Raw genomic sequence first — 13771 nt, 5'->3', positions numbered from 1 at the left:
GGCGTGTTGTTACTCTAGTGGAGGATTTTTCTCCCTCCTCTCGCCGGACACTTTGCGGCGCTTAGACAGAAGAGTCGATAAATCTCCTCCTGTGCTTCAGCTTCACCCCACAATTTTGCGTCTGTCTTGCTATCTATTTCAAGAGCAACAGAAGCGGGTACTCGGCACCATAAGATTGTTCTCCTGTGGCTTTCAGCAACGCTAGAGTAGGACGGAAGCTCAAAAATATCCTGCCGTTGCCTTGAGCTTCAGTGCACGTACGAATCGTCATTCCAGGTAAAGCAGCGAACCGAGAAATGATCACATCCCGCATGAGTTCCTGCAACGCCGAGAAGGGGATCATGTCCTCTGCCACGGGTGCTCCCGAACGAAACTTAACTTCCCAGGCTGCACGCAGCTCGTCAATCGCACGCGCCTCAGGTGCTGGTCCTCCAGCCGTCACTCCACGTAGCATTTCACACACTTCGCTGTAGCTGACGCGTGGCATCTCTCGCGGTGAGGGCATCGGGAACACCAGCATGTAGTAGAAGGACTCGGCGGCTTGCTGCTCGCCTCGCGGCGATGCCCACGGGCTGCCAACAATACCCAGTGCCACCGAGTCGTACGACATTGCAGGTCGGCCGTCCAATTGATCTGCAGCCCCACGGAAATAAGATCGCGACTTGGACGTCGTTTCGGGGGCGGATTTTTTTTATTATATTTTTTTGGCAAATTTGCAGAGCGTTGTTAAAGGTACCGAGCAGCTCGTACTTAAGCGAGAGTTAGGGGCACATGGTCCGAGTGCCTCCAGACCGAGTGATGTCCTACAGGTACCGATTACAATTCAGAGCGGTAATATTCGGTATTTTATTGGCAGTTGATTTCAAAAATTACATCGTTTGTAGACATTAGATCGTGTGGCTCTCGTGGATCCAGCCATGCACGTTGCATGAATGTGACTTGTTGTACTGATGTGTTGCTTGAAGGTACACAAGACTTGATTTACTTGTAGGCGGACTGGTGGTGACGGACGTGCATCTGCTGGGTAAGAGGAGGCGCTCATGGCTCGAGCATCTCTGGGTGGACTGGCAGGTGCATATAGCCGCCCGAGCGGCTGTGGACGAGCACAAACCCGATGTGGCGCTGGTACTCGGCGACCAATTCGATGAAAGGAATCGTTGGACGTCAGATGCGGATTACGGCGAATACGCTGGGTGGTTCTTTCGGGTCTTTTCCAGCTTTTTGCCCTTGAAGACGCTGTACTTGGTGCGACTAGTTTGGAGCTACAGAGGTTGCAATTGCTGACAGGATTTTTGACAGGTCGGCAATCCATGATACCTTGCTTCGGACGGGAACATGAGGATTGAGGACTGAAGCGCTACGAAGTCACGTTCGAGGAGGCATACCGGATTGACGAAATCGGAGGCCACACATTTGTGAGGCTGAATACGATGGCGCTGGACGCGGATGTGGCTAGTCGAGCAGTCAAGACGGAGGCTAAGAGGTAGCAATTGCAGTTTTTCAAGTGTTCAAGCTGGAGATCTGAGCGAACGATTTTCTTTTCTTCTCCTTCTGCTTGTGCAGCTTCCTGGAGAGCGTCAACTTTGAGGACCTTCGAGCGCGAACGACTGGCAGTGTAGTGTTGCTCACACACCTGCCGCTCTTCCGTGTTGACGACCTCCAGTGTGGAGAAGAACGGCTGCGCGAAGCGGGCCACGTCACCTATGAGCACCCGGGTTTCAAGTACGAAACGCACCACCACGTTCTCTCTCGCGAGCTGTCGACGGAGTTGCTGGCCAAAGTGCGGCCGGATCTGGTCTTTTCAGGCCACACACACGTCTGGTGCGCGTATAAGCTTCCTTGAAGGCAAAGAAACATTTTGCATTTACCGGTAATCGAGCAAGTTGTGAGCTGATCGCTTTTCGTCCATGTCCAACGCTGCAATCACCTGCAAGTCCATCCAGTGGATGACCTAGAGCTCATGTATGATCAGCTAACCATCGCACATTGGGATCATCACCTGTCGTTAGATTAGAAAACTCTCAGTGACAGCAATGCACCTCACCGAAAACTAGGTTAGGAGCGAGACAGTGAAGCATTAATGTGCATGAATTCATTTGGCAAGACTAAATGTAGCTACATCAGACATTTCAGCATGTAACGGAGCCTTAAAAATCGTATGAATGCTAAGGTTGGTTTGGTTGGCAGTGGAATTCCTCTGAGGTAGCACTCGAAAAACATAAGGACAGCTACACCGCAACTTGATCCATCTGGCTGTCGTGAACGTGTTTCTCGCTTGATTGTCAGAAGGGTACATAGTTCTCCAAAAATACTCTTCAGTTGGGCTTCACAGGTGTCGTAGTACTTTGCCTTCGACGCTTGAAGCGGGTCAAAGAGCGTGATTCTCCGGGTCTCTCTCCGAAAATCGATCACAGCACCGCACCAGTGGTTGTTGTCGATATGCAACGGTATCAGCACTATCTTGTTTGTTTTCGCGAGCGGGTTGCCGGCTTTGACAGTCGTAAGCTGCTGCTCTCGGAGCTGGAAACGCAGGAAGAGAGGGTTGACGACGCCAACATCAGGATGCTCAGGGTGTAGCAGCGCTATCCCGTGCCCCATACAATTGTCGTCAAGCCATGAACTTCCACAAAATGTCAGTAGGGCTCGATACGGTACACTGCCAAACGATGTCACGCGTCCGCCTCGAAGCATAAGCTGCTTGATTGCATTTTCACGCTCTTTTGGTTCGGTAGCAACTCCATCCGACAGTTCATCTGGAATTGTGATGCGCTTAACGCTGGTGTTTACGGCCCAATTCATAGCATCCTCTGTCTGCGCTAGAAGCTTCATGCACGTGTGCCACCGATCCATTGCCTTGATATCTTTAAGCATAAAGATTCCAAAACGTGACACACGCACGCCGACGCTGTCGTCTTCACAGTCATCCTTCCTGAACCCCCTGATTGCCATTTGAGCCTTTTCCACAAATTCGCGAGAGAAGACAAACCGAATATCAGTAGTGCACTTGTCTTCCGTGTAGATACCAGCGATCGCCTTTTTTGACTTTGGAACTTCCCGGATTGTGAGCGTGGGTAGTATCCGTTTCGCAGCTTCGTAGGTATAGTCGCTGTCTAGAAACTTCACGATGTTCCGTACACTCGGAACCGGCACCAATGTCCCCTGCACGAGTCGTGACGCAGCTTCCTTACCGCGGGCGACACGCTGTCGCTTCTCGGCTTTCCCTTGATTCTTTCTCACCTTTGGGTGCCCTCTGCTTTTGGCGCTCTTCGATACGATGAAGGATCCAGATGAGTCAGACGAACTACTGGGATGATCCCGCTTGACTGAACTCGGTTTCTCACTGTGCGGATCTCCATGAATGACACCCACCCGATCTCCACTTGTATTTCCTGTAACTGAAGGTACAGTAGATGTAGACAATACATCTTGCTTGGTGACTGGAGATACAATACCAGCACCCGATACTTGCTCAGTGACTGGAGGTACAGTAGAAGTATCCAACATTTCAGGCTCGGTGACTGGAGGTACTGCAGAGGTACCCAACACTTTCTGCTCTGTAACTGGATGTGTTTGGGTTTCCTTAGGTATCGCTGCACGCTGCGTCGGAGCTTGCTCGTCATCACTGTGGTCACACTTTAAAGCCGTCAGAGAGTAGGAGACCCTTGTGGTATCATCGCGTGCAGAATCATTGTTATCGAACGAAAAAGGCAGTGAAGCCACCTGAGACAGCGGTTCAACGCGATCGTCTACGCGTCCGACAAACGGAGCTACTCCATCCTTGATCACCTCCTCGAATTTCTCCAATGCTACCATCATCTCTCCAAAAACGTGAGTTCCATTTCTGCTCATGATATCGGCAATACTCATTCCGCGTTGGAGCGCATGCTTGTATTTTGTGGTTCCGTTCAGCACCTGATGATTCCTTGCTGCCATTGCAGAATCGCAGATTTGAAAAGCCTTGCACGCAAAGTTAGTGTCTGGGATATCTTCTTCAGCGGCTGGTTGATTTAGTTTGCACACCAACTGCCACCGAGACGCGATATTGCGAATAGGAATAGCAGTCTTGTCGTTCATTAGACGCCAATACATGACGTGGCGGCATGGTAAAAGCTTAGTTCGCATAAACACACACGAGCACTGATATCGCTAAAGGCACCTCAATAAACACATAAAATTAGATAGGGATTACAGATAAAGTTCCACTGGTTCACGTACCGAAGTATCCACGTGATATACACTTGTACGGTTGTCTCCAGTAAGAAGAAACAAACTTGGTTGCAGTTCCTTTATCTCGTAATGGGTCTTTCTATCCTTGGACATCCAGTACTGCTGCTCAATTAGCCGGTACACATAGGGACTTACATCACGGGCAAGAATTTTCAATTCTTCATCTGCACCTTCGTAGCGCATCTGACCAACATCAGTTATCTTCTTGGCGTACTCCATCTCGGCAACGGCTTGTAAGAACATCAAGGTATCGACGCATTCATCCAACGCCATGTCTGCCCTTAAAATATCCTTGATATGACCCCACGATGATTCCAGTCTGTGGTAAAACGGCCCAAGTTCAGTACTAATTTAGAAGCAGCATTCCGAAAGCCATTGTACCTGTTGTTTGTGTGATTTCCCAGATGGGGTACATCAGAACGCGCATATAGCACCCATCGTTCCTTCATAGAGTCCCAATTTCGCATGAAATATTCCAAGAAAGGGTGCTTAGGCTCTGGAATAGTGTCGCTGTCTCGAAGCTGAACTCTATCGAGCAGGAAGTACATGTACTTCAGATATTTGATGTACTTCTCTGGAGAAGCAGCAAGTCTCATCATGTCGACAGCATCCTCCACTTGGTCTTTGTCAAAGCTCGAGGGTCCTCCATACTCACGCTTCACCATTTCAGCACGAATATACTTCTTCAGATGGAAATGGCAGAGAATAATTTTCACACCCGGAAATTCGTCCTTTAGCAATCCAAGCTCGCCCATATCCTTGTCGATGACTATAACCTTGACCTTCTCCCACGAAGAGTTGTGAATTTTAAAGAATCGAATTGCATCTGTCAGACATTCCGCGCTCTCATTCTCCATAAGACTGTGATGAACATACTGGCCCTAATAATGCAGAACGTTGAACAAATAAGTTAGTTACACATAAAGTAACTCCAGTACCTCAAAGAGTAACTCCAGTACTCAAGCAAGACACTTGTGTAACCGGAGGTACTTCGAAGCTGCATCGTGTACAAGAGTCACTGAGCGAGTAGCGAAAGGTACCTATACTCACATGGCCATATACATCGTTCACCATGAAAGAGAACAGCTTGTAGCGTGACTCATTCGTATTGTGCGTAGCATCGACTAGCATAACTTCAGGGAAAGCTTTAAACCAGCGCCGCATCTGCCTTGTTTGAAGTGTGGTTGTCTGTGTGATCTTTGCATCGTCAATGAACACGGACGCACGATTTCCTCGACTCTCACACACACCTCGCAAAACGGTTTCCAACCGCTCCTCAACGGTAGCACCCCCCTTTCGCTTCTCTTTCATCTTCGCCACCATGTTGTGGACATCCCGTAGCATGACGTTTTTGCCTACATCGATCATCAGAGAAATATAAGAAAACATGTGAAAGCAGTAGCAGAGCTTGTCGGCGCACCTGTCTTCTTTCGAAGGTACGGAATGATCAACTTCGGTTTCGACCCGGCAGCCTGGAGTTCGTCGACGAATGCAAGAAGAGCAGGGTTATCCACGCGTCGATTTGAGGCATGATTCTCGTAAATCGCCTTCGACACCTTGTGGTTATGCTCAACGCTACAGGCAGTGATCCGCACCATAAATTTTTGAACGTCTTCGGCCCCATTCCATGAAACGGCGGCTTTAATGTTTGCCTTGCATCCCGTACTCTTTTCGAAGTAACTCTTCCGGATTCCTTTCCCTCGACTCTTCCGGTTCCAGCCATGAGTGCACACTAACTTAATCCAGAAGTTGCCAAAATCCTCCGGAATTAAGCGTTCAGCTCCGTCGTCAACGTCACCATCGTCACCTCCTTGTTGCCCAAGTAGAACCTCACCAGCGCGACTCGCCGCTCGCTCCTTAATCTCGCGGTTACGCTTCGCTACCGACGTTGATGTGCGTTGGCGGAAGATCTGGTGTATTTGTGCTTATTACTGCGCAATGTACGCATTGAAATTTTCCCAATTGTCGTGCCATTCGACATCGACCGGGGGTGGCGTCCAAGTGGACGACGGAACATGCAACTCGGGTTCACTATCACTCATAACTGCATGGAGAACATAAACAAAAGAACAAGTTAGTCGGTAATCCATATACATGCCTTCTGGGCTGCACTGACCTTCGGGGTGCACTGACTTGCGCTGGAAGAGGGCGATTTTCGAATGATAGGCTGAGAAATGCCAGGATGGGTGAAAGGGGAGAGAGGGGGTGTCATTTTTTATAAATATGGGATCCTAAAATTTGGAGTCAGCGGTATTTTACCTGGATAAATTACGTGCGCATACAGTTTGGTTTCGTTTAGATACGATTTTGCTCGGTACCTCTAACCAGTCTCTTTCAAGAATGCACTGTCCTGTGGACGCGGTACCAATAAGTGCATACGTGTCCCTTTTCTGTATTTTTGGATCGGGCCTTAAACAGGAGCGCGGCTAGGGATGCACTGTCATCGCGGCCGCAAACCCTGAAAGTGCGAACGCCTACCGCAAACCCTGAAAGTGCGAACGCCTACCGCTACCGTCGCACTTTTTTACCAATCAAAACTCACAGTTACTTTTCGTAAAAGTCATTCAACAGCGTTTAAAACACCAGAAGTGCGAGCGCCTAACGCTACAGTCACGGTACCACTAAGTAGGAACACCTACTGCTACAGTCTCACGTTTTTGACCAATCAAAAGCGCGGCTGGACGATTTTAACTTAGGTATACTACACTACATGTATACTTCAGCTGTAGCAATTTACAGCTCGTATAGGTAGGTATCCATTGAACTTGGTGTATGTGAGTGGACGACAGCAATTATCCCCGTTCAAATGTATCCCATCGCCACTCGACCAAATGAGCAGCACGTATATCCGGTCGGGGTCGCTGTTGGGCTGCCGCTGCGCTCCGTTACGCGCCGTCAAGAGCCTTAAAGGCAAGTCAAATGCCAGCGCGCGCTGGGTACGTCGACAGTGGAGCGATCCCGTGGTAAAACAGGCCAAACGCGAAGGTCTCCGCTCCCGCGCAGCCTTCAAACTACGGGAACTCAACGACGTACGTCTGCAATAACTCCCAACTCAGTAACCCCCGAACTCAACACCTCTTGGTTCACAGCGCTTCCAGCTGCTACGTCGCGGCGATATGGTTCTGGACTTGGGTGCAGCTCCTGGCGGGTGGACGCAAGTAGCTGTGGAGGCCACGACCCCCAAGAGCCAAAAAACAGTTGGCCCCCCGCGTGTTGTGGCCGTGGACCTCCTGCACTTTGACCCCATCGAGGGTGCGTCTATCGTAGTGGGGGATTTCCGCCAAGCTGCAGTCCGAAAACAACTGGCTGAGGCGCTCAGAGGTCGCAAAGCCGACGTGGTTCTCAGCGACATGGCTCCATCTTTCTCTGGTAACTTCCTAACGGATAGTCAACACCAACTACGGCTATGCCACAACGCTCTCAAGATGGCGGAGCTTTATCTACGTCCAGGAGGCAACTTTGCCACAAAAGTATTGCGTTGTGACGGCTCCGAGGAGTTCCGAGCGGACTTAAAGGCAAGTTTTGACGTGGTGAAAGGTATGAAGCCACAGTCGTCGCGACCAGAATCCACCGAGATGTTCCTTGTTGCCAAGGGGTTTAAAGGCGTGCAACAAGTGAATTAATAAATAACCCTTTTTTTCACATCTCGTCTATTCAAATTATCAGGGGAAAAAAAGCTGTACGAGCGAAGAAAGACGGGAGTGATAGGAGCAGTAAAGCTCACGTCGTGTGTGCAGACGGTGGAGAATCTGGTCTCTTCGATCGAGGCCGCTTCTCATTTTTGAAACATGCACAGTTTTGTCGAGTGGAGAAAGGAGAAAAACGAACTTTCCGCCCGACACACGACCGACTGAGACGGTTAGTTGAGGTCCTGGCCCAGTCGCAGCGCCAACAGCGTGTCGTTGTACTGGTTGAAGGCGTCCTGGATGTCGTCCTGGAGCTGCATGGCCAGTGGGATCAGCTCGATGTTAACATTGCCGCCGATCTGGGCCGAGGCCGCCACACGCGGCTGCAACACCTTAACGGCGTGGATCATTTCTTGCAACTCCGTGTCCTGACGGACATCTCCAGCAGCGTAGATGATCTTCTGCAGCAACTGGTGCACCAGCTGCTCCACTTCTTGCAGATCGGCGTCGTTCAGTGGCTCCGCGTCGGCAGCATTGGCCAACGCCTCGCGTTCCTCTTCTTCCCAACGCTTACGAGCCTCAGCGTACGCCTCACGCTCGCAAATGTCTTGGGTACGGAGCGTGAGGTTCAGGAAGCGATCCAAGTGGATGTTCAGCAGAGCGTCGGGCATCTGCGTCAGCACTTGCGTCATGTAGCGGTTCATCTCCTTCTCACGCTTGATGATAAACTTCTCCTCCTGGTTCTTGCCGATCATCGACGAGAACGGATGGCGCTTGGGGAAACGCGGGAACCACGGTGCACGCTTGCCACGACGACCGGAAGCGGCAGCCTTGAGCTCCTGGTGGAGAGCGTTGAAGTCGTTGTAACGACCGCCCACAAGCCACGCCGTCTTGGACTGCTCTAGAATGTCACGACCCCATGTCACACGCAGCACATACTCAGTGTACTCATCGCCCCAGTTCTGGTCCTGTTGCTTACGGTGACCCAGCATCGTGCACGTGAGAATACCGCCCTTGTACGGGATCGGAGGACCCGTGGGGAACTCCTGAATCTTCTCAACGGGGTTGATCAAGTTCTCATCATCCGCCGACATCACGGGACCAGCAGGAGCCTCACCACCCTCTCCAAACAAGTCACGACCAGCCTGAGCAAGCTGCTCTTGACGCAGAGCATCACCCGCGACGGCCTCGCCTTCGATCTTGGCGTTGTCGCCAGCCACCCAGCTCATGTCGGCGTTCTGCAGCGACTCCTGTCCCACCATAGCACCGGCCACACCCATCGACCCAACAGCGCCAATTTGGCCGGCCTGGCCAGCAGAGGCCTGTAGCGGCTGCACGGAGCCTAGCGTGGCAGGTCCGTTGCCAGCCACACCGTGGACACCGAGCACTCCAAGAGCAGGAGCTGTTCCCAGAGTGCCTGCCATCGCAGCCTTCTTTTGGGCCTCGTCGTAAGCGCTCAGCTTTCGCAGAGCAGCAGCCTCTGCGTCGTGAGCCAGGGACGCGTCCTGCGCGGCAGCAGCGGCATCCTGAGCAGCCATGGCGGCAGCGAGAGAAGCAGCCTGAGCACGCTCCACAGCAGCTTGGCGCTTGGCCTCCTCGCGGCCCACAGACCGACGGTAGGCCTGCTGAATAGAAGTAGCAGCAGCAGCACGCTTGAGCTCCAACTGACGCTGACGTTCGCGTTCCTCCTCTTCCTCCTGAAGGCGACGCAGACGCTCCTCCTCCTCACGTTGCAGACGCAGCTGTTCCTGCTCAGCAGCAAGTCGTCGAGCTTCCTCCACAGCGAGACGAGCCTTGCGGATGTGCTGCAGACGCTGCACGAAGTGGCGCTGAGCCTGAACAGCGTAGAACGCAGTCAGCCATCGCTTCTTGGCCGACTGTTTCTTCTCGGCCTCGGCACGAGCCGCTTCCTCCGTCAGCCTCTTGCGCATCTTCTCGTCCTGCACCTGTGCGCGACGCTTGTCTGCCTGCTTGCGGCCGAACTTGCCACGCACAATGGACTGGATTTTCACCGCCGCAGCGTTCTGCTCAGCATTCTTAGCAGCCATACGCTCGCGAGTATCGTCCAGCAGCTTCTTGAAGGCGTTGGAAGCGAGAACGCCTCCAATGGCCATCCTCCAGTGCTTCTGCGCCAGAGCTTTGCGACGCATCTTGTGACGGTGCGCGTTGCGAGCACGGATAAACTGCTTACGCACGGCAAACATGCGCATCACAGCCTGCATCTTAACGATAGCGGCCTTGCGTCTTCTCGTATCCTCCAGCAGCCACAAGAACGCACGCTGGGCGAGCACCTTGGCCAGCGCATAACGCCAGCGGCGACGCGCCAGCCACTTGCGCAGACGAGCGACGATCCACGGCCCCATCTTCTTCATGTCGACCTTCAGAAGTGCATCAAGTAGAGCGATCTTGCCCGTTTTGAAGAACACCTTGGTGCGGCCCAGACGGTAGGCGTCAGGCTCCACACGGAACGACCACAGCACCGCCTCCGTGAACGTCCGGTCGTTGTAGGCGTTGAACATCGGCGTGACGGACGGCGGCAGGACAGGCTTGTAGATACGACAGATTTCCTCGTACGCCACACGTGTAGGCAGACCCACCTTCAGCAACTCACACGTAGCTAGCATACCAGAGCAACGCAGCTGGTCCACGACGTAGCCGTGGTCAAAGACACCAGGAGACATCGTCGGGTTGGGCTTGATACAGCGGATAAAGTTGCAGCGTGTGGCATTCAGCGTGTCCGTGAGCTCCTGCATCTGGTCGCAGAACTTGGCCGACACACTCTGTTTGTGCAGCTGACTCATGTTGGTGTCCACGTCCAGCTTGGACGAGAACAACTCCTTGATAAGAGAAGACTTGCTGGACGTCACAAAGTCCTCGAGATCCTTGGGGATCGTATCGTTGTTCTTGTCGATGAAGTTGCCGATCGTGTACGGTACGCGCGTGGCAAAGTGCTTGACGATGAACTCGTATTTCTTGTCCTTCTCGTGAGGCGGCAGGAAGTGCGGATGGCTCGAGTGGGTCTTGTGCAACGTGGCGTTCCACTTCTCATCCGAAGGCTTGGGCATCTTGGCCTCCTGGTCCAGTAGCGGCAGAATACCATTCGGTTTCTGCGAGATCAAGTCGATACACTCGCGGTTATCAGGCCACACGATCTTGCCGACTTCGATTCCTTCCGCAGCGAACAACTCCTGCTCTGCGATGAACACCTGCTGGTTGAATGTGGCCTGTAGAGCTTCATTGGCGTAGTTGATCAGCAGCTGCTCAAAGTCGTTCTCTTCGAAAGATTCAAAGCCGAAGATATCCAGCACTCCGATGAACGGCAAAGAGCTGTCGCCGTGACCCAGCGAGCTGTTAATCTTGTACAAGATCCACTTGAACAGACGGTTGTAGATGGACTTGGCAATAGCGTCACGCACGTAGCTTCCCTCCTTGGCTGTGCGTTTAATCGTAAAGTTCTCGGTACGCGTCGAGATCTCGCGTGTGGTGATCACGTGCAGCAGGTTGTTGCTGTCCGCTCCCAGCAGCTCCGCACACGTCGCCACATACTTTTGGGCCTCAGGCGTCACCTCTCCAGCGTCACCCTCTGCAGTCTCACGGTCTTTCAACCGGATGTTACCCAGGTGCAACAGACCGGACAACACCGTCCAGACCTGTTTCTGCAGCGTCGTGTCGATGCCCACTGAGCCCAAAGCACTCGCCACTTCATCGAACAAGATCTCATCGTCCACGTTCGGGTCGGACACGCAGCCGCTCTGGTTCAGGTACTCAAAGTTGTTGACAGGCTCCAGTTTCAACTCCTTCGTCAACGTCTGGTCTGCTCCGGACAGCAAGAAGTAAAAGATGTGGAAGTTCCGTTCCCCCGGGATCTGAGCCACCACACGGAACTTCTCGAGCAGATACGTCTCAATAAAGGCGCCCGTGAGGGTGTTCTCGCCTGGCTTGAACTGCAGCTTCATAAACTTGCCGAAACGTGACGAGTTGTGGTTGCGCAGCGTCTTGGCGTTACCGAACGCTTCCAGAATGGGGTTCGTGTCCCACAGACGCTTGTCCAGCTCCAATGCGATGTCCTGCTGCGTGTCATTGCCCTTGCCCGCGGCAAAAGCCAAATGCTCACGGGACGTCAAGTAACGCAGCACGATCTTGGACGTCTCGGTCTTACCCGCTCCTGATTCGCCAGAAATGACGATAGATTGACATTGGGCGGGCGTTCGCAGTGCCATTTGCTGGAAAGCCACCTCTGCGATGGAATATGGGTGCGGGGGACGGTCCCCCATCTGCGTCTTAATGTAGTCCGTGACCTTGGGCTCCACTGTGCGCACCAGCGGGTTGACAGCGATGAGCACGTTAGCCATGAGCGTGTAAGGCCGCAGATTGTCCATCTTGGAGCGCACGTAGAGGTTCTCAAGGATGCCAGCCTCGTGGATGTAGTACAGACTTGTCATGTCGTCCACCACGCGCGGGTTCACCTTGTACAGGTCGCCAATGTCGCGCATATCGATCTTCTCCTGGCCGAATTTGCCGTTCACAGTCAGTGTCATGCCCTGCTCCGGGTCCTCTGCCGGCTCGTAGCGCACGGTCTCCACTACGCGCCACACACGCTCCGGGTCGGGGATCCAGATGTGCGCGCCGATCTCCACGGGCGTGTGCTGCAGCGCAGCCACCACCTCCTGCGTGTTGCGACGACGCGCCGTGCTCTGCGCGCGCTTCTTGTTCTCCAGTACGAGGCGCTGAGCGATACTCAGGTTGGATTCGTCCGCAGGCGCCGCGCTGTGCCGCTGGAAGCGGCCGTAGGACGGCAGCGCGCTGGACGGCACCATCTCGACGCGCGGCTTACCCGACATGTCGATTTCTAGGTGTCTACGACGCGGTCGGTTCCGTTTTGCACGTGGCTGTCCGACTCTCTTTCTCTCTGCTCAGTCCTTGCCGACTCGGGGATTCCCTTCTTCCGCCGCGTTGCAGTGACAACGAGACGAAAAGACTTTGATTGTGCCGATAATTGCAAAAGTGGACAGGATAGTGGAAGCGAGTGATTGGATGAAAGTACCAATTGACGACTTGCCGACAGGAGTGAAGGTCTTTCCATCTGGCAACCCCAGTTTCAGTTTTGGTGGCGTATCCACTTGCCGATGCAAGTCCTACGCCGCGTTTTGCGGGGTTTCCACGTATGCGACGCCGGGTGGCACGCGCAGGCCAAGTCATAACCAATGCGTGCACAGCCGTACTGTCAGTAGCTGAAGGGTAAGAAACCAGAAACTGGTGGGGATGTCTATGGGGGTGTAGTGCAATTCAGCAGAAGGCTAGGTGGGGTGAAGAACTGCAGAAAACGGTCGAGCAGGGAGAAGAAAATTAAACGATTATCGACGAAGCGTGGATGAGAAGCTTGCGTTATTATTCCCTGTGAGCCAGGGCGTGCCACCTCGTCATCCAAGCTGCATGTCCTTAGCCAAAGAGGACGGATGCCTGCTCAAGTGTAATCTCTCAAGCTAAACCTTCGCCGATCTGCCCTTGGTCGACTTCTCTTAGGTTGAGCTCTGGTAGACGCCGGCTTGTCCTTCGGCTGGGCCTTCGCTGCCTTCTTCTTTTTGTTTTTTGGCTGGGAGTCGACTTGCTCCATCTGGAGCTTCTCCACCTTCTCCTTCAGCCGCTCGTTCTCCGCTCCCAGCTCCTGAAGCTTCAACTCCAGGCGAGCCACTAGCTGTTCCGTCGGCTCTGGCCCCGGCTCTTCGTTGTCTTCGAGCAGAGCTGCCTTCTTCCTGGGTGGTTCAGTCGTCTCGATGGCCTCTTTGTGCTCGCTGACGCTGGCGCTGCGTTTGCCTCTTGGTGCTTTGGTCTCGGCACTGGCGCTGGCTGAGCGACTTTTTCGCGGTTTCCCAGCCATGGAGGGAGAAAGAAAGGAGGGCGTTGCTTGTGCTGGCGAC

General features: G+C 53.2%; 4 protein-coding genes across 4 annotated transcripts; 1 reads left to right on the top strand and 3 right to left on the bottom strand.

Moving 5' to 3' along the window:
• Positions 1-219: 219 nt before the first annotated feature.
• Positions 220-610, bottom strand: PITG_09406 (uncharacterized protein; the record flags this gene model as incomplete). Its single annotated transcript, XM_002903612.1, has 2 exons — positions 220-240; positions 305-610. 2 exons carry the CDS (start codon positions 608-610, stop codon positions 220-222), a joined length of 327 nt encoding a protein of 108 aa, XP_002903658.1.
• Positions 611-7058: 6448 nt separating this feature from the next.
• On the top strand, positions 7059-7850 carry PITG_09405 (ribosomal RNA large subunit methyltransferase J, putative; the record flags this gene model as incomplete). The annotated part of the gene is made up of 2 exons (XM_002903611.1): positions 7059-7256; positions 7317-7850. 2 exons carry the CDS (start codon positions 7059-7061, stop codon positions 7848-7850), a joined length of 732 nt encoding a protein of 243 aa, XP_002903657.1.
• Positions 7851-7860: 10 nt separating this feature from the next.
• PITG_09404 (myosin-like protein) lies at positions 7861-12743 on the bottom strand (the record flags this gene model as incomplete). The annotated part of the gene is made up of 1 exon (XM_002903610.1): positions 7861-12743. The coding sequence occupies one exon, from the start codon at positions 12692-12694 to the stop codon at positions 8087-8089; it is 4608 nt and encodes a 1535-aa protein (XP_002903656.1).
• Positions 12744-13188: 445 nt separating this feature from the next.
• Positions 13189-13771, bottom strand: PITG_09403 (uncharacterized protein; the record flags this gene model as incomplete). The annotated part of the gene is made up of 1 exon (XM_002903609.1): positions 13189-13771. The coding sequence occupies one exon, from the start codon at positions 13729-13731 to the stop codon at positions 13318-13320; it is 414 nt and encodes a 137-aa protein (XP_002903655.1).

Source organism: Phytophthora infestans, genomic scaffold (assembly GCF_000142945.1).
Source record: "Phytophthora infestans T30-4 supercont1.14 genomic scaffold, whole genome shotgun sequence".
In the NCBI taxonomy this organism is placed as follows: domain Eukaryota; phylum Oomycota; class Peronosporomycetes; order Peronosporales; family Peronosporaceae; genus Phytophthora; species Phytophthora infestans.
The sequence above is the reverse complement of the archived record's forward strand: the minus strand, read 5'-3'. Positions and strand labels throughout refer to the sequence as shown.